Source organism: Macrosteles quadrilineatus, unplaced genomic scaffold, assembly GCF_028750875.1.
Source record: "Macrosteles quadrilineatus isolate MER2022 unplaced genomic scaffold, UCM_ALF_1.0 Scaffold_4__1_contigs__length_99947679, whole genome shotgun sequence".
NCBI lineage: Eukaryota > Metazoa > Arthropoda > Insecta > Hemiptera > Cicadellidae > Macrosteles > Macrosteles quadrilineatus.
The window spans coordinates 87,301,297-87,326,138 of record NW_026542597.1 but is presented as its reverse complement, the minus strand read 5'-3'; the positions used below and the strand labels follow the sequence as shown (position 1 = coordinate 87,326,138).

Genomic DNA, 24,842 nt, shown 5'->3' with positions numbered 1-24,842 from the left:
TAAAATTATAAATGCCTCAAATTCTAACAAAAGATGTGCAGTTAAGAAGTATTCGCTAATAGTGTACCCAGTGGGATTCGATCTGGAGACCTTAAGCCATAGGAAAAAAATTTTTAAATGAGGCGCTATAGTCAGTCAGTAGTCACCAGCATTTACTTTAAATCTTCACCAGTCAAGCACGGGTCACACTAGGCTGTACGCCAGCCGATGGTGATCAGTAGCTGGCACCAGTATCACCGGCTCACCGAATCCAGACTGTGTCAGCTGCGAATTATGTGGTCACATTAAGCTGACAGTCGCGGCTTCTTTCAATTCGCTGCTGATGCCAGCCTAGTGTGACCCGTGCTTTAGTGAGTGTAGTGTACAAAAAAAAAAAAAAAGCTCGGCGAAAACTTCTGTGCGCGTGGACGGGTTGCTACTAGCCGAACTAAAACATTCGGGCACCGGCTATTGGCAGTGCTGGGGGTAGTGGTGGTAGTGGTGAGTGGGTAGCAAGACACAAATGTTTTCACAAAAGTACCCCCGCCAACCCCCTCGCCTAGACTCAACCAGATCTGGTCGCGCGCACAGAAACTTTGGCCGACCTGTACAGTAGCAGCAGTAACTTGGCACGTTCTGTTCTGGTGGCTGGCTTGCTTCCTTGCTTGTGTGTGGTGCCGGTGCCTGGTAGTGGTGCCGGTCCGGTGGTGTGGTGCGTGGTGGAGTGTGGAGTGTCACTCACCTCACACTCACTCAGTCAGTCAGTCTCAGTGTGAGAGTGAGAGTAGAGTGCAGTGAAGTAGAAGCGTTGAAGTAAATATTTGAAATCTGACTTGGACTGGAGTTTTAGTTGTGGTCTGGTCTGTCTCTGTCTGCTGTGCTGACTGCTGAGTTGGTTTGATGGTTTTTGTTTTTGGAGGAAACTTGTTGGATTTGGAGTTGGTCAGTTGGAGTGTTGGAGAGGAGAGGAGAAGTGAGAACGAGAACCGAGATCCGAGAAGAGAAGAGGAGAGGACACTGAGAACAGTGAGAACGAGACATTGAACAACGAACAAGGCCGCCAACCATCTTTCCAGTTTTGAGGTTAGTTTATGCTTTGATTGATTTACTGTACTTTACTTTAAATTTGTCAAACGCCATGTACGCAAATCAAAATACTTAGTGTGTGCAACATTTGTCTAAGCGATAGCAAACGGTGATAGGTAATATTTTGCACTAAGTTACTAGGCCTAGTGTCATTCATAACAAATAGGCATAAAGTCATAACTTAGGCCTACTTCATTGTTTTGCTAGTATTTTACAGAAGCCTACTTGGATAGCCTACTTGTCTTCTTTATCTTTGACCGTGTTAAGGATAGATAGCATCAAATTTTTAATACTATAGGCCTACAATAAAAAAGGCCTAGGTCTAGAATAAAATTGAAAAGGACCTGAACTCTTTCTTTACCATTACTTTTTACTACAGTAACTTAGTTCTTAGGCCTGTACTATCGTGATCGTGTTCGGTTGTAATTGTTATAAACTAAACCCATCCCTGTATAAAGTAAATTTAAAGATTTTAAATATCCTTCTAGGTAAGTAAGTTAGGTATCTACTTAACTGACCTAGGAAGGACCAAGATTTTACTATCTTCCCTTTCAAGCTTGAAAACATTTATTAGGCCTAATTAAATATAATTTAGGCCTTGTAACCCTTACTAACAAAACATCCTTTCCAAGGTTAGAGAACAACACTCTTGGCACTCAAAATGAAGTGCCAAAGACAAGTATTTTCTTTTTTGTTATTGTGTCAATTCCCTAACCCAAAAACTGGCTCCAATTGAATGTAAACATTAACTTGTTTTAAGCAGTGGCGTAACTAGAACATGGCTTTGGGGGGGGGTGGAGGAGCCCCGGTCAAAAGGGGGGTCCGAGGGGAAAATTTTGAAAAATTCAAACTCAAAACTCGCTTTTTCAGGCATTCCAGAGGTGTAAAGAATGTTCAAAAGAACTCCAAAAATCTACCCAGTTGAGGCTGTCTCTGGCCGGTCAGTATCAGGAAATAGTAACTTAAGTAAATCAAAACCACTTAACACAACAAACGCACAAATTATCATTAAGTTGTTGTTGTACTGTAGCCTTCTGTGCTGCGCGTGAGGAGCTGTATCTACTGAATTTTTATTTCAAATAGATTTTGAAAGGCTGAAAACTTAATGTATTATTGATCAGTAGACCTACAGTGGGTTGAGACATTTGTTGAGACACTTAAAACATACCTAATCAACAATGAAGATTGACAGTCAAAACCAATATTGTGAGAAAGCCCTTAATTTCTTGTTATTTGTGTAGGCCTATGTCAGCTGTAAAGAGGATTTAAATGTAAAATAATATCCTTAGGCTATTGTTAAAACTTGATATTAATATAGTTGTGAAATTCGTGTAGGTAGCCTAAACTTACATATAGTTTGAGTAAAATAACTTAGTTGGGAAATTCAGTGTCTCCTCCCAAATATTTTTTTCGTGCTATGCCCCTGACTGTAGGTAAAATTATCGGGTGGAAAGAGTGACCCTCCCCTGGCACCAGATACCCCTTCCCCACCCGCCCCTACACCACGCGTCGTCGCAAATTAAGCAAGGCAGAATGTTATTGTTTGTTATCAGGAACTGTCATCACTTTCAGTATGCTCAGTTTTAGTTACCATACGCTTTCTAAACAAATCTGTTATTAAGCTTTGCTATGCTGATGCTTTCCTCTTAGACATTGTGAACATATCATCACTGAATAACAAGTAACACACAGAACACAGGCGTCAAGCACAGGGAAACGCGCCAGACCCAGAACAGACTGAGCGGGAACTTACAGCGCATGAGCGGCAGTGTTGCCAACCTAATATGATGACTTTCCACGTAATTGCCACTGGAAATCCCCGATTTTATTCGCAAAGATTATGAAACTACCCGCAACAATTCCTGATCCACCCTCTGTGAACAATGTTCATTATGGTGTACTGAAGTAGGTTATTCAGTTTTTTTTTGCCTTTGGGGGGGGGGGGTTCTATCCCCCTCATCCCCCCCCCCCCCCGTAGTTACGCCACTGGTTTTAAGATTACCTATTTAAATAGAACGGTTAACCTTAACCATAGCAGTTTCTTAACTGGGCTCTGCTAATATTGATTGATTGAAACTTACATAGCCTAACTCATTACATAGGGTAAACTGGATTAGTGTATGACAGTTCTAATTGTTTCAATATTTATAAGGTTTACAGGTTATACTGTGCTATTTGAAATGGTCCAGCTGATATTTTTGTTTTAGGTGAGCAGTCCTAAGTTACATTAGGACTCAAAAATGGCATCTGGCAAAACTCAAGTTTCGATGGAGTGGAAGAAAAGGGTGAGGCTTGAATATAAACGGATTAGACAAATAAAACGGCACAAATGGGCAGACGAAGTGAAGGTCGCCTGGAATAACAATGCTGCTAAAATGGAAGGTAATTAAAATTTGGCTACCTTTAATATTTTGAGTAAATTTATCAGGCACAAAATTAATTAGGGCCTACTAACATATTTTTCAAACAGCAGTCTTGAATACTGGTATATACTATGTAATTATCTGGCAAGTCAACCTAACCTGACCGTACTGCAGATCTCCTGGTGGCTGAGCAAGAGCGATGGCTGAACAGTAAAGCAGTCTGGATGTGCCAGGCGGAATTGCCGCCTCGTTCATCCTGCATGAAGAAAGCGGATGTGTCTTGCTCTGACAGCAATGCCAAATCTGTACCTATTGTCGTGATGAATGCTGTTGCACAGATACCCACTATGTATACCTGGGCCCCCATTCAGCAAAACTTTATGGTGAGTAGAAACTTTGACTATAGATAGGCCTTCACTAGGCTGTCATCTAGATGTTGCAGTGGTGTAGCAAAGCAACTAGTTCTAGAATTAAAAAAACAGAGTCAGGTTAAGTTGAGTGGTTATAGGGCTCATCTAGCAACAACGAGATGGCCAGTTTGACTGTGAAAACCAAGCACCTTTTTGATTGTTTGCAATTGGACACAGCTGTGTTTGATCATTGGGTTTATAAATTACCAATTAATTTATCAACTGAGATGGGACACCTAAAGCCCCGTTCACACGGGGCGAGTTTACAAGCAAAAACTCAACAAGTGTAAACTCGCCCTGTGTGAACGAGGCTTAAGTGTCCTAGTGTGTATTTTAACCCAAATATGAGTGAAGGATGAGTGTGCTTTGTTATTGTCTAGGATCAGCTGTTTCATTAGCAAGGATAATTTATTCAAAGCTCAATGATCAGGGACAGCTGGGTCCAGTTTTGAACCATCAAAAAGCTAACTGACTACTCAGGATCAAACCGGCGACCTTTTGATTACCAGGCTTACTAGCACTGTAAGCATAAGTGGTCCTAGCTAATGAAACAACTGGGTTTAGTCAGTAACGTAACTACAAAAGGCACTTCATTCTTTGCTTATTTTTCATCGAGGATAAAATACGTCAATGTGTCCCAGCCTCAATATAATATTTATTGATTCATCAACCAAGGACGCTGCTGTTCACTTGTACTTTAATTTTATAGTACAAAAACTTTCTACAAAACTGGAAGACTAGTAAGTGGTGGTTTAAAGAAATGGTACATAGCAATTATTTTATAGCTAAAATAGACAATTAGTTTCTGACTTGGCTAATGCAAGTATTGTCAATTTGGCCCAATAAATGACTTATTGACTTATTATTATTGACTTATAGTTAAGAATTCGGACTTGACCAACTTATTTGTTTCCTACAGGTTGAGGACGAAACAGTTCTCCACAACATCCCGTACATGGGGGACGAGATCCTTGACCAAGATAAGACCTTTATTGACGAGTTGATCAAGAATTACGATGGTAAGGTGCACGGAGAACAAGAGGGTAACATCGACGACACACTGTTTGTGGAATTGGTAGACGCTTTGGTTCCATATCATATCAAAGACCAGGTGAGTGAATATACAATACTTCTAAGTCTAAGTTACCGGTTCTTAATATTTTGACTAGAACTTTTTGATTCGGGAAAAATTAATCAATTAGGCCTATCTCTCTTTGGTTTTTAAAGTGTATCAATTAGTTTTGTGAATTTTCTTCAGGCTTTAGTTAAACTTTCCGTACCTGATCTAATATAACTAGTGATTAAGATCACCTAAAGAAATAAAGTTAATAGATTTTAAGTGAGAACATACTCAACACACAAACACAACAACACACAACCACTACAACACACAACCACAACAACACAAAACCACAACAACACATTCCACAACAACACACAACCACAACAACACACAACCACAACAACACACAACCACAACAACACACTCCACACAACCAGCATCAGTGTCTGAAATCTCAAAACATTTCTTTTGACAATTAAAACCCCATCACTTTCATGTATTTCTACACAAGTAGGCCTATACCTATATATTCCAATTCTCCAGAGTAGACCTACTACGTTACTTTTTTTTGTTTCTAAACTTGAGTTCTGATTTTTTGCCTAGGAAGAAGCTGAGGCAGCGGCCAAAGAAAAGACGAACACTACTCCATCTACAACTCCTCAGAAAAGTACAAACAAAATGAATGAAAAACAATTCCCTGCCCAGATAGTTTTTCAGGCTGTATCGGCTATGTTTCCTGACAAGGGTAGTCCTGAAGAATGCAGAGAAAAGTAAGTCATGTATTGTAATCCGACGCGAACGGACCAAAGATGTAGCGTAATCAAAAGGTTATTGTAGAAATAATAAAGTGGACTGTATATGGGTTATTAATTTAATTTTGACAACAGAAAATATTGGACTTTTGGTATAATTTTTAATTCTGAACTATAGTTATGTTACCACTTCATGACGTTAAGGTCTTGAAAGAAGATCTGGTCGAATGTTGGCTCTAGTCGAGAAGATAATATGTTTCATTAATGTCCAAATGTTCTCACAGTAGGTACACAGAATTTAGAGTCAAATTAAAAAGGGTTTATTTAATGAACACAAAAGGAAAAGGTAAATGAAATAAGTCAAAATAAAAGGAGAGAGAAATGAATTATGTTACACAAAGAAACGATATTACAAGAGAGAAAAATTGCACTTTTTGAACCAGAATGTTCACCTTGGAATGTTTACATTTTCAAATTTTTATTATTGTATTGTTGTTGACATGTGGGGATTATGCTCATATGGTCAGCTGGCCTTTTACTGAACATGTATTTTTTTAAAGACTGACAAAAAAAAAATTATAAACAGTTTTAATCTAAAACCAAATTCTATATTGTGGTAATATACAAAATGTTTGACCTTTAACACCGAACAAAGCACCTGTATTTCTCCAATAATAAATCTTTTACTAAATTAGTTTTCATCATACTGTCCGCAAAACAGAAATTTTTAGTTCCCTAAATCGTCCACAAAATCTTCGTTTTTGGTTAGCTGCAAATAGGGAACAGAAAAAGTATATGGTAAAATTTTTCTCTTTGCTAACCTCAAAATATTATTAGTATATTATGGAAATGCTGCTAATCAAACGATATTTTAAGTTATGTTTGTAAACAACAAAAACGTAAACATTGATGACGACTTTGTATAACCTCGTATTATGATTTGGTTTAATTTTGACAATTAGAAGGCTATTTTCACTGTATGATGAAAATAGTTGTTCATCACCAGAGTGTCTTTTTGGTAGGCCTACTTAATCAAAATGTTACCAAAAACCAAAATTACAAATGTTATTGCATACCAAAAAGGACCACTTTCGCTTTGAGAGGTAGTGATGAAAACTACTATTACGGTATGTTTCCTTTCCATTAATTTGCCTTAACTTTTTTATCATAGTATCTTTCTGAAGCCTTCTTACACTATCCAACCATAGTCGATAACCCATAAAATTTGTTGATTCCTAATTGTGTTGTTAATGGATAAGTCAGCTCCTCTCTCAAAAAGTCTACCAAACGGTTATCGCCAACTCATTTCAGCTGGAGAAGGAATTTTAAATTGATCTCACTATTTTTACTTGAGAATTGTTAATAGCAATAATGTATTAATGATTTTCTGTCCGTCCCAGGTATCGTGAGTTGACTGCGCCAAACGCACTACCAGCCGAGTGTACACCGAACATCGACGGACCCAAGGCGGAGTCAGTCCCTCGAGCTCAAACCATGCACTCGTACCACACACTGTTTTGTCGTCGGTGCTTCAAATACGACTGTTTTCTGCATAGTGAGTTATTCTTGTCGAGGTTTACGTTTGTAATTAGGTTTTTACTGGGGGAGGGTAATTTATTTAAGTACGCTTTTTGCTTATTTTTTTACAACCTTCTGTAACTCCCAGGTTATTGCTAATCTGGTGTTTAAATTTTCTATGTTAGTAGTTAGGGTTTATTGGCTTGGCACAATTGTTATTTTACATCATGTAAGTAAACTTGTTGGCCATGAGTATCAAGTATGAAGGAGTTTGCCCTTCCTTCTTAATGAATTGGTTTTCTCAAGGATGGGGTCTTATTTTAATCAGAAATGTGTTAACTTATTTACAAACAGATTGAAGCGCTCAATTATCAACCAACAAAACAGTAAACTAACCTAACCTGAGAAAACTAAACTAATTATTTTGTACTTGTCTAGGACTAAAAGTACATCATCCTGGACCCAACTTGACCAAACGCAAGGGGCCAGATTTAAAAAACTTCTCCGAATCTTGCGGCTCTGACTGTTATATGCTTTTGGTGAGTTTTATCTATAAAAAAATATTTTTAACATCTAGCTTATATAAGGGTATATTTGAGTGATAACCCAACCAGATAAATGGAATTCTTAGTTTGCAGGTTTGCTGCAGTGGGGGTGTTCAGTAAGGATTTTAGTAAAGATAGCAGGCGTCACAAGAAATTCCAAACTTGACACCACCTATTTGTTGTATCTGTTGTATATTTTGTTACTGATGGTATAGTAAATCTCTTGAATATCTCTTGAATCTCTACTTCATTGTCGCTGACAGCATTTGCAACTAAGAAATAGAGAGTCTTCACATCTGATGGCAGCCAGGAAGTTGTAATTTGCTGTATCAATTCCAAATTGTATAGTAGGCTTAGGCAACATTATGTTTTAAGTTTAAATTGTTTGTAGGAAGGGATGCAGGAAAAGTTGGCAGCTGCTGCGAAAACCGCTGCGGCCACAGAACAGGCAAAAGAAGACATGGAAGAGCAGAACGGAGTGAAAGGAGAGAACTCTGGAGTGAGGAAAGTGAGAAAACAAACATCTGTAGACTCTGGCAATGAAGCTAGCTCAGAAGACAGTAACGACAGTAAAGGTAGGCTTTCTCCCTCGACACCATTAACGTAAGATAACATGTGAAATAGTGATGATCAAAAAATGACTTAAAAATGATGATTCTTCGTGCTTCTAAAACTATTCTTTACTGCTAGAATTGATTCTTTTACTGTGCAATTCTTGTTTAAAACTATGGATTAAGGTAAATGCACCAGTAGCTGACAGTGCTCCAGAAGCTGACAGTTTGAGTTTCTTAACATTATAATGTGGTCTCTTAAAAATATTTACACATGATTGCATTGTTAGCAGAACATATGTTTATTCTTGATTTGTTTACAAAAAAATCAGTTAAATTTAGCCTATACTTGCGGAATGGTGGTGGTTTGAAAGCGACCCTGTCCGTACACATCACATTTAGTCGATTCCCTTAATGAAATCGTTAAGAAAGTTAGTTTGGTTTTTTGTCATTTCGCTAAATTTCTTAAATAGTATTAATGATTAGGCTCATTATTTTTATCAATTATACCTTTGTTGACAATTTCATGAAAAAATTGGGGCGTTAGGGGTTTTGGATTTAAAATTATATCAATGTCAGGCTTTGGTACACAAAAGCCATACAAGTTCCACTAGCTGACAGGGGATATTTGCTACTTGCACAATATTAAATTGGTTTCACCCATCGAAATTTGCATGCTATTTATAATTTATGTGATCTCACATTTTTATAAAATGATTTTAATTTTTTAATTTATAAGCCAAATTATCTTAAAAAATGTATATTTTTTTAAAATATATATAAATATATACAGGGTGACAAACAAGTCTGGAAACGGTTTAATATCTTTTTAATTAAATCCGTTAGAAAATTCAAACCTTTCACATCAACTTACATGTATGAAAACTACTTTTTCCAAGCATTATCATTTTTTTACCTCTACCAGTGGACGGCCCACGAGGAGTAGGTACATAATATTTTTTGACGCGGTTTCCGGCAATGAACTCCACTGGACCAGACCTTTAAAATGATGTGCATATCAACCTATGCTTACATTAAAGATTATGTACCTACTCCTCATGGGTCGTCCCCTGGTAGAGGTCAAAAAATGGTAATGCTTGCAAAAAGTAGTTATCATACATATAAGTTGATGTGAAAAGTTTGAATTTTCAAACGAATTTAGTTAAAAAGATATCAAGCCGTTTCCAGACTTTTTTGTCACCCTGTATATATATTTTAATGTAAATATTATTTATTTTAAAATATGTAAAATAAATTTTCTTAATAAGGTTTTATGTGATTTTATAAATTAATTATTAAGTTAGATTTTATTCGTCTTATAAATTATAAAACCTTTAGGTTTAGCAGCTAGTACATTTAAGTTCCAGTGTCAGCTACTGGGACAACTGACAGTCAGCTACTGGTACAAGCACTTTTTTCACTGTCAGCCACTGGAACACGTACAAAGGTTGAATTAAGTTTAAAAATGTTATAAAATATATTTAAAAAACCCTTTTTGTATGAAAAATTTGAAAACTACAATAAATTTAGAATCACATAAAATCCGTAATATCTCTTTAGTTCCTGTTTATTCAAAACCACGGATTATTAAGTGCGTATAGTTTCTTATACTGTCAGCTACTGGTGCGTTTACCTTACAACCTTTTATGGGTTTTACTTTATCGTTGGATAGTTCTATACTGTTTTGAGTTCCAAATGGCCATTTAAATATCTTAACATTCCTGAACTATGAAAGAGTATTGCTTTTTGAATTTTAATTATTAAAGTTAAACAAACATACAAAATTAAGTTATATGCTATTTTAGACTCAATTTTATTTTACTTTGACTGATATAAATTATGAAATTTTGTAATAGTAGAGCAACGTTGTCCAGCTTGATTTTATCAGCCACATCTAATACATTTTTTATACTATCGACATAAAATCGTTACATTTTCTCCCATATTCCATAGAATCATCTTCCATGATGATGGCAAAATCCTCAACATATTTCACGGTTACGTTACGCCAAAGTCATGAATGTCTTCCTCAGTTTATGTTGAAATTGTGATCATCTTCCACCTTAACAGCAAATTGTAATTATCTCCCGCTGTCACATTATCAATGTTAACCAAAATTGTTGGAAAATCTTGAACATCACCCACGGTGGAGGTAAAGTCATCAGTATTCAATCACACATTTTTTTACGTTTTCTACATTTGGGGGATAAAAATATGGGCCCAAAAACTATTGTTGGCAAAATTGATTCTTCAAAAGTATTGGAGATCTGCAGACCACTAATTTATTCAAGTGTGAATAAATTTGAGAAAAATTGTTGCGATCTCAGGTGTTACCCTAATGGAACAATCTACTAACACATTGTTATAGAAGGAGACAAGGAAGACGGTGAAGGTGAAGGGGAGGGAGAGGCCAGTGGAGGGGAGGTAGTGTCTCACCAGGCTGGGTTCTCCCTGCTGCCTCTCATGCCCTCTAGTGATCAGAAGGAGTGGACAGGCAGCGACCAGAGTCTGTTTCGAGCTCTGCATAACGTGTTTCTCAACAACTACTGCGCCATCGCTCAGATCATGCTTACCAAAACCTGTCAACAGGTCAGTAAATTAGATATACAGAAATTCTCCATTTAAAAAATGAAGGGTTTGGAAACTGTGTTGGATACAGTAACCTATTTATTTTCTACCTAAACTGTGAATTGGTCAGATGGCTGAGGAAATAATAAAATAAAAAATGAACTGTTTCATTGTTACCAGGTACCGCTATCTTTTTCCACATCGAAACCATTGTCCCAAATAAATGATAACGGAAAGAGTAAAATTGTGACTTTAAAAAAATAAAATCAAGCAAAGCTTATCCTCTCAGGCCAGAGGTCTTTTGGCATTATAACTAAGACTTCAGGTATGAGAGTTATACAAGGAGTTCAACGGTAATTGTGCACAAAAAATAAATAAATAAAATAAAAATAAAAAGTTAACTTGATACTCAATCATAAGCAGAAAGGGTCTGAGATATGAGGATGTAATTGATGTAACTGAAGATCGGATAGTAGGGACTGTACTAAGATATTTTTTAGTTTCCAAAACATTTTCTTTACCTCTTTCATAATTAATTAAAAAATTATTTGTATATTTGCTGTTACATAATGTCTAGATGGGATGCATTTGGTTCATTACAAATGCTGAACAACGTTTACAAGCAGTAGGCTAAGGTTTTGGCCTTTGTGCCGTCTAGTTTATCTATGTAGCAAAACAGACAGCTGTGTGAATACTTAAAATTTTTCACCCACATTCACCCTAATTTAAATTATTCCACTGTTTGGTAAATTATGCTGAGCATACAATGTTTTTCATTTCCACAATATGTTATAAAACAAGCTTTTACCACCAATAAATATCACACGTGTTCCAGGTGTATCAGTTTGCGCAAAAAGAGGCGGCTGATCTGGAGATCATGGAGTCGATGAAAGACTACACACCGCCGAGGAAGAAGAAAAAGAAGCACCGTCTGTGGTCGATGCACTGTCGCAAGATCCAGCTGAAGAAGGAAAACAGCAGCAATCACGTGCATAACTTCACGCCTTGCGATCATCCGAGCAGTCAGCCGTGCGACAACAACTGTCCTTGCGTCGCAACAGGGAACTTCTGTGAGAAGTTCTGCCAATGCAGCTCCGACTGTGAGTTGTACAGAACCAACAAGTAGTAGAGATCTTAGTTTGTGCGAACTGTAAATATCATAGCCAGTTGGTTGGCATTCTAAGATCCATGAGTCAAATTTAGTTTTCAGCTGTATTGTAAACAGACTTTTTCTATTACTCATGTGTATTACTGACATATTATTGTCTTGCTGATGACAAACCCAGTAAATTACTTGGTAATCATTGTGATGTTTGTCTACAGGTCAGAACAGGTTCCCTGGCTGCAGGTGCAAGGCTCAGTGTAACACCAAGCAGTGTCCTTGCTACTTGGCTGTACGAGAGTGTGACCCAGACTTATGTCAGACTTGCGGAGCTGATCATTTTGACATTCAGAAGATCACCTGCAAGAACGTCAGCGTACAACGTGGCCTCCGTGAGTATTTAATGGTATATTTTTGATCAACACTACAATGAAAATGCTGACATTACACAGATAATTTGTCCTGTAATCTTCTGAGAGTAGAATGGTGATATGAAATAGACCACTTGGGAGTTTCAGAGTGTTTTCTTCATTAGGATGAGATACAGTGCAATGTTTTATAGGATTTTGTATGGAAAGGCTTAAATACAGGCTTACCCTACTGACAAAAATAAGATGAAAATTCACCAATATAAATAAAGTTCTTCCTGACTATACTACTAAAGGAGTTATTAGCTCCAAAAAGTCTGTGATTGTGTGTTATTTGTTAATTTTCAGTAAAGTAAACCTGCTCTTAAACCTCCATAAAAAAAACCTTAAAACCCCTGGTGGAAAGTTATCTTTGGCAAAAAAGTTATCTGCATAGTCACTCAGTCATAGGAAAACTACTATGCCTCTACTACTCTTCTCACCATCCAATGTTTCAAATTTCCAGACAAACACCTTCTAATGGCTCCGTCAGATGTCGCTGGTTGGGGAATATTCTTGAAAGACTCGGCTCAGAAGAACGAGTTCATCAGTGAATATTGCGGTGAAATTATCACTCAGGACGAGGCAGACAGGAGAGGCAAGGTTTACGACAAGTACATGTGCAGCTTCCTCTTCAATCTCAACAACGGTAAGTCAACTTTCACTGAGCTTAAGTTGCCTTTTTCGTCATGCTACAGAAAAAACTACTCTCCTCAATAAATGTGTTGCATGGTATTTTATTTTATTTCTAGGTTAAAACAAGAATCAGCTGTAGTCGAGGACATCAGTTGTACGTGTTTTCTTTAGCAAACTGAATTCTATGAAGAAAACATCTGATATCAGTGTTTGAGTTTCATTGTATATTTTTCTTCTACAAATAAATACGTCTTACTAATCATATCTTCTGTATTTCAGACTTTGTTGTTGACGCCACCAGGAAAGGCAACAAGATTAGATTCGCCAACCATTCCATTAGCCCTAATTGCTACGCTAAGGTAATGTACCTTAAAACCTACACTTAGTGCAGTAAATACTTTACTTAACTTTGAAATGAAGACCATATAATGTAGGTATTTTAAGCCAAGTATGAACGGAGATGAGTGTAGGATGAGTGGCGCTATCTTGTAGTCTTGTTAGGGACTAAGGCCGACTCATTCCTTAGAAAATCAGCTGTTAATTAATAGCCCATTCAGCTAATGGCAACTAAGGTACCTACAGTTTATAGTGGAATCTGAGCCACATTATTTTTGCCTTGTAATTATGAGTTGGTCTAATTATCAGGATAGTACTGCGGATAGTATTAGTAATTACCAGTGCAAACGTTAATCCACACCAAGGAGTATAGCATCCACAGTGCATGCCTATAACCATCCACAATTAATTAGTGACCTAGTTGCTGGATTACAGGACAACGCCACCGTCCCAGTCAGTATACAGTAAAAGTCTTACTACACATTCCTACTACAGAAAAATATTAGGGAAGATGTTTTTCGTTCAATCATCCAATTTTGTATGAATGTTTTAGGTGATGATGGTGAACGGAGATCACCGAATTGGAATCTTTGCCAAAAGAGCGATCCAACCTGGAGAGGAGTTGTTCTTTGACTACAGGTGAGTTGTTTGCGATGGATGTTGGTTAACAACCAACTCGTGGTGTTTAGAAGATTAAGATTATGGAAATTATTGTCTGGGACGGTAAGTTAGGGTTTTTGGATATTCCTCAAGTGTCCCAGTGCTTTCTGCTTCATACCAATTGTTTCTGGTAAAGATGGACCAGCTGTTGGCACAGGGTGACAGAAAAGTCTCTTTACACTAAAGGTAAATTCAATTGGTGTTGATTAAAACCATCAAAATCTCTTTTAATCAGAAACTTTTTGTAGACTTTACCAAGTGTACATAATTTTTAGTCTAAAACATTGGTGTGCGGTGTAGTTATACTACAGAGGAAAAAGTTGAGGGTGTTGATATAAAGAGGTTGAATTACGAGAAAAATGAGTACGTGTTGTTATGAGAGGTGATTTGCGATGAATGAATGCAACAATGGATATGGTCATATGATAGAATTACATGGACTGTTAAAAACAAAGGTATTTAAAAATTAATAGATAAATCAAAGACACTTGACGGAACAATTGGTATGAATACCTCCATCGTCTCGGCAAAGCTTGACTCAACTCTTAGTTCGTTAGCTCATTCGTTTCAGCATTTCTGAGGTGACTTGTGCAAAGGCCGCCCTTGCTCTCTACTGGGTATCGCCTCGTCCTAGGGCTGTGGTGGTGGTTGGTAAGGGAGAATGAGACTTCATTCTCTCTCCCCTCCCCCCACTGTTGCCTACGTACGAATATTTGCTGATCAGTTGTGTTTATAACAGTGTAATGTGATCTTCAATATTGTGTAAACAGACTTTTCGGCCACCCTGTACAGCATGCTTTCTATCTTGCAGGACCTTCTGACCTCCTTTATAGTGTGAAAAAAACACCCTTTATATATCCAAAAAACCTGTTTCGTTACAGTTTTATCTAAAGGATTATGTTGTGCAACAAAATATATATTTTATATTTTACTTTCAGATATGGTCCAACAGAGCAGCTGAAATTTGTCGGAATTGAGAGGGAAATGGAGTTCCTGTAAGCGTTTCACGTCGTCGTTTGTATAATATCACTTATTTTTTTACTTTGAGATTAAGTTTTCTGTTCACTACCTATTATTTCTTAGTTGATGTATTCGTTTAAGTATTTCTTGGACTTAGTTTTAAATTTTCAAACCCATAATAACCAAATAGCAGGTAGAAAAAGACAGATTACATTTAATTTCCACCTTTTAGTCAATGCATCTTCTACATTTTGCAGTTAGTTCTAAGTCAAGCTTTAAACATTTCCAAAAAAGTTGTTAAATAAGTAATTTATTTTTAGTATTCTTGTTTGGATTGCTATTTGTTATTACAATTTAATTAAGTTTTCTACGTGATTTATACTTTTTTTAATATGCCATTTTACCCTAATGATAAATGAACAAAGAATATTTTAGTTACTCAAACCTTTTACTTTTTGTTCTTATTCTTGCAAGTCAGCTCAATAATTATTTGTATCTAACTTTGTATTGATTTAAGACAAGAATTTATTACATTTATGAAATATCGAAAAGTAAGTTTTACTTTGTTAAAAATAATAGTTAAAACTATAAATTACTAAATTTGTCAAGTTACTGTTATCATATTATTCATTGGCTTGTGCACTATGGAACAAATCAGTTTACATACAACATTTATAAAAAAAAAATTGTATGAAAATTTTAAATGTTTTATTTTAAGCACGGATTTGTTTCGCTTTGGCACATTTTCACTCATTTCAAGCAAATTTTCAAATAAAGCAATAAAACCCAATAGTTTTCATTAGTACCTTTACTTATCCAATCTAGATAGCCTTGGTTTACAGCGCAGTCTGTGAGTGGGTCATTCAACTATGTTATTTTTTAACACGTTCACTGCACATGACAAGTAATCTCGTCACCGCTAGAGCTTTCCAGTGGCGTACATTGAAATTAAAGATTGGCTATGGTGGCCCATATAGATGGGCTGTGTCTACACCTACTGCCATAGCCTCTTCAAACATAAGGCTGTTGTGGCAACTTTTCACCCAACGCCATGTCATGGTAATAACAGTAATAAATAGGAAAAAAAATATAACAAGAACAAGTAAACCTTTACTAAATAAACCTTTTGCAGACGCTCCATTATGAATTAATACAACAGCTGTTTCATTAGGCCGAGTCTGTTGTGTTTTGTCTTGCCGCAGCCTAAGAGGAGGTCACGGTACTGCTAATCAGAACTAACTGGAGCCCTGTCAGAATTATCCAGAAATTCAGGAAAATTGCATAACAAATAAAACACTATTATGAATGTATTTAAATGACCATTTTGGTCCTGCAATCAAGACAACACGATGATCACGCGATCGCGGTAACTCATGATCAGTTTTCCAGTGTAGTTACATATGAAAGACGAAAAATCGAGGGTTTTGTATATAGGGTTATGTATAATGTAAAGGGTTTATTTTATGAGTGAAAAAATGAGTACGTGTTTGAGGTTATTCACGAGGAATGAATGCTTCAATGGGAATTTCAAAATGGTCATGTGATGGTATTTACAGATAGACTGTTAGGAAACAAAGACATTTAAGTTAGGACAAATGAATGAATAACTTCTTTATTAGAGAACCTGAGAAAGAAACTCTATCTTTTACAGCAATACACCCTTGTTGGTAGCTCATCAAACTCAAAATTTTATTTTAAAACTTGCTGCAGCTTTAGTTTTTAGCCCAGGAATGGAATGTCTCACAGTAAGGTACAGACCGTTTCACCGTGCTTGGCGTGTAAGGGAGGCAGTGCGAGAGAGACAGAAAAATACAAAAACCTAAACATAAAGCAAACTAATTTGACAGCTGATGCTGGTTCACAACTTCAGCATTTGAACGTGACTGTACTGTATATCGAGGCGTAGTGGGGGAAAGCTCTCAGTGCGCATGCTCCAGTGAGGCGCCACACACCGTGAAACGGTCTGTCTCTATATTCAAAGCTTTTTACACATCCCAACAGTTGTTAAACTGCATGTTCAGCAATTTTACTACCCCCAAATTGCAATAAAACTCACCAATAACTGTTATTTTGTAACTTTGACAACAGGTTTGATAAATAACAACATATTGAGCTTACACGTTTATTATTACAACATTCAATAACAATGATACACTTTAACATGTTTGGAAACTAATCCCGCATTTGTGAGAAGAAACCCTTCGTTATGGAAAAATATAACGATTTATTACAGTTTGTAGGCGTTAGTAAGGTAAATTTACAATACTTATGGTCCTTTACAGGTTTAATTCAAAGAATGTTTACATGGTTTTAAAGAAAATTATAAAAAACTTGAATCCTAAAACCTTGATACATTTTATTTGTTTTTACAAATATTTTTAACTTTTGGATAAATAAGTTACAGAAAGTAATAACTGATATCCTGGATTGATATAAGCGATTGTTAATGGGAAAACAGCATCTCTGTTTGGCTCAAAATCAATTAATTAAGACTTAAAACTATTCCATTACGGTGGGATATTTTATTTCTTTGACTCGCTTGATTTAATGGCACTTTTCTCAATCTGACAAGAAAGTTAACGAATAGCATATTGAATTACAGGTTGATTATCGATTCAAAGACCACAGCCATTTAATTATTTACAGAATATCCTAGTGAACCCATTATTTGCACCCGGTTTTAACACTAATTTATTTTATCTGCAACAAAAATTAATTCACAACTTTAAAAAACATTAGTTAAGCTTACGTACCAAAGAAAAATTACCTACAACATCCTCAAACACTACGGATGTAACTTCATTTCACCGTCACTACAATAAATATCATATAACAGACGATTGCAAACGTGCAATTGAAAAGTTTCAACTATCAAGAAAGGCCTGAAGTGTATATACATTGATAATATGTTATAACAACATCAATCCGTGAAATTGTACAAAAGCTAAAGATTCTTAACGTTATAAAATCAACCAGTATATTATAGTATTACACGTATTACTCAGAGTAAGAAGAAAGTCATAGAGGTAGTGTGATTGAAAATAAAGTCAAGGCCTACCTTAAACTACCAACATAATCATTTGGCATTAGCTGGTTTGTGACTATAAAAGACATTACTGACAAGAAGTACAGTATTTTTTGGATTTAATGTGATATTTCAATAACCTTGGTTAATGTTTTACTTATGTTGGCATTTTGAGTAAAACTGCAATTTTCACAAAATTCATAAATCAAACTCCCTTTGTAAAAAAAAATACTTAAAAGCTAAAAATATTTAAAATTGTTGAATAAGATTTTATGCTGAAAAATAATTCTTAACTATACATAAAGGGTAACTAAGAGCCCCAAAACAGAACCTTTTTTTCTTTTAAACGTGTTGCGATTGGAAAATATTGCAGAAACTACTGAGTATTTTGGCGATAAAGTTCAGATTGAGCATTTAAATTAAATAAAAGAACTACCCTACAACAGTTGGTTTCCTTATCGTAAGTATGAAAAATGACAAAAGACGCTGATAGATATGTCATGAGTTATGTTTATTAGGAACAAGAGAATTTAAATAAGTTTAGCTGGTACAGAATGAATAGCCATAACTAAATAAAATTAGTAACTTAGTTTTAAGCACAGTATAAGAAAATATATAATTTTACATTAATACTAAACTAATAAAAACTTAGTGATGCAAACATGAAAAAAATGTTGTTTTGACTACTACCTACATTAAAATACCATAAGAAATGTAACACACTAAAATTATAATAAATGTTAAATAAAATAATCAGACTCTGTGAATAAATCTATACACAATAGTAAAACCGTGAGTTTTCTCAAGATAAAATGTATAACTCTTACTTCCTACTATAAAATGTAAAACTACTAACTACAAACATGTTGATAAACTTAATTAGTATTAAAATTACAACACAAAGCGCACACAATAGTCATAACAATAGCATTGTATAATAACTTTCAAAAATTTTTCATTGATCGATCGAGATTTATAATAGAGGATCCTCGATAAGTTTATCATTAGGGCAGTATGTATATTAACATCACCAATTTACTTTGTGCATTAAATTATTAAAATTAAAATATATTTCAAAATGCTATGTAGTGTGTTTAGGGTCAGTTAACGGATAATTACTTCTCGTTTAGTCAAATTAGCCTTTTAAGACAAAATGTTTGGTTTGGTTAAATTATTAATTAAAATTCACGCGATAGCAAAACTTTGAAATAAAAGCATGAATTACGTCCATTTAAAAGCTCAGTAACAAAGGATTTGGATTGTAAATGAAGCATAGTTGCTGATAATTGGAACTTGAAGCTAGTTTAAAAATTAAATTAATAAAAAGGCAAATTTAAGTACGAAAACATTGTAAGAAAATATATATTTCAACAAAATAATACTTGTAAACTTCCATCTGTCTCTGTCAGCATAATGATAGAGGGTAATCAAAGGCAACAAAATTAAAATCAGCATAAATAATTTCCAGACTTTTCAAACACACTGCACTTTGAAGGGGATGATTTCTTATGGTTTATCATCTTTGGCAAATTAAGTCCATGAGAATCTTCCCTAATTAAGTATGAATATCACCTATAGTTATACTTTTTTTGTGAGATTTTCGTCAGTCTTAAATAAGAACCTCAAACTAATTTAATCAAAACCCTAGATATATTAGGTCCAACAAAACATATTTCTTAACCCTTTAGGCTCGGTTGGTAGTCTTTGGAAATAACAGTGAAGAAATTGTCAACATCAGCTGTCTCTACCACTTTTCGTACACATTGGCAGTCATCAAGTCTGCTTCTTCCCACCAGCTCTAAATTATTTTAGTTTAAAAATTGCTCACTTCACTAAGTATGACCACTAAGACATTTTGTTTGAAAAACACATTTTGGCCAATGTTTCAAAGACGCTATCTTTAGCCTGGAATCGTTTACATGTTTTTTTCAGCCTAGGCCCAAAAGGTGGCAGCATTATCAATTAGAAATCCATTGGATGATTGAACTGAGACCTCAGAAACCGAAGCAATGCAACTAGACTTGTTCCTTGCCATCTAAATAGCAGGGAAAACTAATGTTGAAATTCCTGCAAAAGGCAAGCACCCAACCCAACCGATTACCTAAAAATAGTCTTTCCGACCGCAAAGACGATCTTACTGGCCTTGTTACTAGAGATTCTTGTCAACAATAGGAATTGAGAAACGACGCATAGTGCCCTAAAGATGAACAAGTAATGATTGCTGATAACAGATTATTGCTGACGTTTCTGTGCTGATGTGAGGAATGGGGTGATGATATCCAACGGCAGCGGGAAGATGATTGTAGAGTTCTTCTCGGCCGAGATGGTGTTGAGGGTTTGCAAGTAGCGCAACTGTAACAGATGATTTCAGGATGAAATTAATTAATTATATCAATTGTTAGTCATCAATTAGTTGTCAGGATTAAAAGTGTTTTTTCAGTTAATTTTGCAAAAACAAAATAACCTACTATAGTTGAAGGTGAAATTTAAGTCTGTGACAACTACTCTTCAAACAAATTTCCTTAAAGAGGTAAATCCTGTAAGACCTAGGTTGAGGCAACATACAAAGACCAGCACTAAAGATGGGCCACCCCAGCAAGTAAATCCTAATTTGTTTGTTTTTAATTCAAAGAACAAAATACTGAATTATTTTTGATTTCAAAAAAATTTTTTTTGCCATTCTTGCCTTTCATATCGGGCTACGGCTGCTGGTATTATTTTAGGTAAAAGTTTAAAGTCTTTAAAAAGATATTGAAAAAGTGCAACTAAACCACACACACTATCTGAATTCTAATAGTAACAAATGTATTCTACAGCTAAAAAATGCAAAAGATAATACAAAGAATCTGAAGCTAAAAGACTTTATGAATGTCAAACAATGTATGTATTTGTTTCCTACTTTTATTAATGAGAATAAAAATAAACAAATTCTTTAAAACATGGCCTTTTGGCATCTTACAATTTCAAAGCAGCATTTCTTGTCTGTGGCCTGGATAGTGATCAATGAAAACGATACTCTTCAATAATTTAAAGACATTCTACATGCCTAATAGACTGTGAGTTCCACTAAGGAGGCCTCATGGCAGAAATGCTCACTACTTAAGCTTCCCCGATGGTATTGCTATTACAATAAACATGTCGTTTACCCCCTTAATTTTTTTAATAATTCCATAATAATTTACAACAGTGTAAGCTAACTGATACATCCATCCTCTAATTTCTACAGCCTTGTCAATTTTACAAGCATCTATTAAAGCAAAGCATCTAATAGTAGCACATCCGTGTGATCAATTTTCCAGATTCATGCTTGTGCCATTTCCTAAACAACCTGGAAGACTTTTTGAAAGGCACTTGACACGAGAAGTAAAGCCTAGGCTACATCTGACCAAACGCCCACACTACGATTTCTACGTCTGGAATTGCCTGTGGACATTAGAAAATCTAAATTGATCATTCTATATGAACTGTGAAGGGTCCAGTGTCAGTGTATCTAAAAGTGCCGATAAGATCTTAAAATTTGCATTGTTTAAATAACAGATTAACTGACTCGCCTACATTAGAGTGGCGATGCCCTAAATGAAATGGTATTTTTAGCTACCATTTTCACTCTGCTAGATCATAAGCTTTACCATGACACCTCAATCTTAAAAAATGAAATATGAAATGAAATGAAATATTTCTTTTAAAAAAATGTGACGAACAAAAAGTTCACGTAGAAAATTAAAAACAATCACAGTTATCAGTCTCATTGGTGGAGTCATTTCGAACTGTGCTATTCGTGTTCCATTGTGTGAGCTATTTACGTGACATCTTATATAGACTTTATTGTGTTTTGTGATTGATTATTTTTTGCATGTTTTACCATGACTTGACTGCTATACAGTTCATATATTTACAAGCTACTTAAGCTATTTGACTGCTACTCTCTGCAGTGTATTCCAACTTAGCTCAGGCTTTTGTGTATTGTTAGTTGTAATATGTAGCTTTAAATAACCACTGACACTTGTGTAACAATTATTACACGAAAATTCACTTGCAATTGTTTTAGAAAGATGTTTAGGCTAATTTCACAAAATAAGACAAAGATCACCTGTAAGGCAGCAGGGCTTTCAGAGATGACGTCAGAGGCCTCTTTGAGAGCTCGCGATGCTCTCATTTCTCCCTCGGCCGCAATGACCTTAGCCTTCGCCTCTCGAGCGGCCTCGGCCTCAGCGGCCATTGCTCTCTGGAGCTGGACAGGCAACCTCACGTCCTTACTGAACATGAAACATGCAAAAGTTACCTTTAGACATCAATATTAGTCATTATCAATGAATATACCCTCAGACAGCAAATGTACAGCTAGGAAAATGAATATTACATTTAGTTTGCGTTCTTGTATCATAAATATTTAAACCAAACTTATAGTTAGTACAACACAGCTGTAGCTATGTTATACAACACTATATCTGACAGTGACACAATATTTTCTCTCAACTCACATTTCCACGCGCTCCACCTTCACTCCCCAAGGGTCCGTAGCCTCGTCCAGGCTGGACTGCATCGTGTGCGAGATGTTCTCTCTCTCCGAGAGGATCTCGGACAAGTTACGAGTCCCGAGCACATTCCTCAATGTGGTCGCAGCTAGCAGACGAGTGGAGTGGCTGCAATGCAAAGAATTACAACTTACAGTTTAATTGGTGTTTTGACGTTTGTTTCATATACCGTATTGCTGAAAACTTTGTATAGAACTAATAAACCATTTAGTAAACTTAAAGCTAAACATATTTGTTGTTGAGAAAATAGTTTCTCAATTTCTATACTTTGAAAATTAAGGGTTTTAGACAAGAAAAATTTTTCAACGTTCAAAGTTTTTTTTCACTCAAAAGCAATAGCTTTTGGTATATAAAAAATCCCACGACCAATTGGTTTCAAAATATTTTTGAACAAACTACCAAGCAGACATACACAAGACTTGTATCTGCTGATTTTGTTGACAAGTTTCACAATTTTTTTACCTAGGCCTAGTTAGTGTATTTCTGTTTAATTTCCTAACAAGGTAAATTAGTGAAAAATTTACACTGCAAACTAGGAAACACATGTTTAGAAACTTTCTATTATGAGTTTGCTTGACATATCATATAATTTTTTAGATTGATCATCTAACAGATTACATATCAATCCAAAAAATATACAACACATAAAAACTAGAACCTATATACTAAATCTACTAAGTCAAAATGACATAAACAAATTTCTACTTCTTAATGAACTGGTGACTTGCTGTGTCATGCTTTCACACTTGATAAAATAAATTGTACAAGCTTATAAGAAGCCACACTTAGAAATAAAACCAATGAAAGCGTGTGATGATAACATCTGTACAGTACATGATTTTAGAAATCAAACAAAATTTAGTACAGAATAATTAATATCAAAATATTGTTCTGCATCTCTGAGAATTATAATTATCATACGCTTCTCTGTGAAATAATATTAGTACACAAATTTGTAAAACACGAAACACATCTTTGTGTTTACATGCAGGTGGTAACTCCAAGTTACTACGGCAACCAGGGCTAATCAGCTGATGAATAGAGGTCCATCAGCTGATGAATACAAAGTAGATTACATCATGTTGCAATAGAAATTACAGAGAAAGTTACATTATTTTTGTGAGTCTAAGATGGATACACATACATAAATTGGTTGTGTTACGAGGTATGAGCAAAATTGTTTATTTGTTGACAATAGAAACACACAAATTTTAATCCTGTGATACTTATTACCTTTGACTATGGATTGGAGTACACGATTCATAAACATTTTCAAATTGTATTATCAATATGTTTGATGATGAAAATGAAATTAGTTGAATTTAGACACTAACGGAGTTTACTGATCTAAGTTATAGATTTTGGTAGTATATGCCAAAAATTGGCTACAGCTGGTAACTAAATAGATGCATTGTCTACTTTAGTACAGTTTGGCTAAAGTTTCTGTGCTTGTGACCAAATCCGGTCGGTTATAGGCAAGGGGGTTGGTGGGGGACTTTTGTGAAAGCATTTGTGTCTTGCTACTCACTCTCCCCTACCCACAGCACTGTCAATAACCGTTACCCGTATTTGGTTTATGATTTAGTTCGGCTAGTAGTGACCCGTCCAGAAGTTATGGCCAAACTGTATCTAAAAGGGGACAACAAAAATCATAGTGACAGCAAGACACTTTAACTTTATTATGAGAATAACATGTATTAGTCCAGTAAATCTGTCAGAAAATATGGGGTTGCTGTGCAAAAGGTCGGGTAGTTCTGATTTTTGGATATGTTGTTAGTATTGGGCCCATAACATAAAATCCAAGTTATCCACCTCGAGATGCTGCCGCTCGCCGCGGGGCGCGCCACTTGTTATCGAAATATCAAAAATATGGCAATTCCTATTGTTTTTCACTCAATCTCGCGAACCGCTCATTTTACCGAAAATTTTATATTATTACATTAAAGAAGAATAAATTTGTGACAGTTTAATAAATATATTTTCCAAAGACCGATAAAAATTGTGGTTTTTTCAATATTTCCACAATATAGTTGTTTGAAGCAAACACCGTATTGATTTAGAGAGTATGCAAGTTTATTTGCTATTAATAGAAAATAAATGAAAGTATGAATAAAAATACCCCCACCTCAGCAAACCTGCAGACTAAGCGAATTTCCATTTGCTTGATTTGATTTTCACAAACCTATTTAAATAACATTAGGTTTAACTGGTGCCTAGGTTTACTGCTACAGGGAGGGTAATATAGTATATAAAATAATAATAGTATGATAAGAAACAAATAAATTTACCCAATTTTATATAAATGTGTCTATAAATAAGGAGAAAAACAATAATTAAAAATCTTCG

General features: G+C 35.4%; 2 protein-coding genes across 7 annotated transcripts in view; one reads left to right on the top strand and one right to left on the bottom strand.

Annotated features, from left to right (window-relative positions):
- Positions 1 to 822: 822 nt before the first annotated feature.
- On the top strand, positions 823 to 15,558 carry LOC128993334 (histone-lysine N-methyltransferase E(z)-like). 2 transcript variants are annotated; one of them, XM_054417166.1, is made up of 16 exons: positions 823 to 1,062; positions 1,936 to 2,005; positions 3,273 to 3,447; positions 3,603 to 3,811; positions 4,758 to 4,949; positions 5,505 to 5,671; positions 7,054 to 7,208; positions 7,610 to 7,710; positions 8,108 to 8,291; positions 10,636 to 10,856; positions 11,671 to 11,935; positions 12,159 to 12,329; positions 12,811 to 12,993; positions 13,260 to 13,339; positions 13,870 to 13,955; positions 14,915 to 15,558. In XM_054417166.1, exons 3-16 carry the CDS (start codon positions 3,306 to 3,308, stop codon positions 14,973 to 14,975), a joined length of 2,217 nt encoding a protein of 738 aa, XP_054273141.1. In that variant the 5' UTR covers positions 823 to 1,062; positions 1,936 to 2,005; positions 3,273 to 3,305; the 3' UTR covers positions 14,976 to 15,558. The 2 variants fall into 2 exon arrangements, with proteins under 2 accessions (XP_054273141.1, XP_054273140.1); XM_054417165.1 differs by lacking the exon at positions 1,936 to 2,005.
- Positions 15,559 to 17,044: 1,486 nt separating this feature from the next.
- The window catches only part of LOC128991633 (band 7 protein AGAP004871-like), a 45,546-nt gene continuing 37,748 nt past the window's right edge, over positions 17,045 to 24,842 (bottom strand). For all 5 annotated transcript variants that reach the window (XM_054414692.1, XM_054414693.1, XM_054414690.1 and 2 more), the window contains 3 exons: positions 22,443 to 22,604; positions 22,052 to 22,217; positions 17,045 to 20,313 (listed from right to left, as the gene is read on the bottom strand). In XM_054414692.1, coding sequence (XP_054270667.1) covers positions 20,194 to 20,313; positions 22,052 to 22,217; positions 22,443 to 22,604 — 448 coding nt within the window. In that variant the 3' untranslated portion in view covers positions 17,045 to 20,193. The remainder of the gene's footprint in view (positions 20,314 to 22,051; positions 22,218 to 22,442; positions 22,605 to 24,842) is intronic.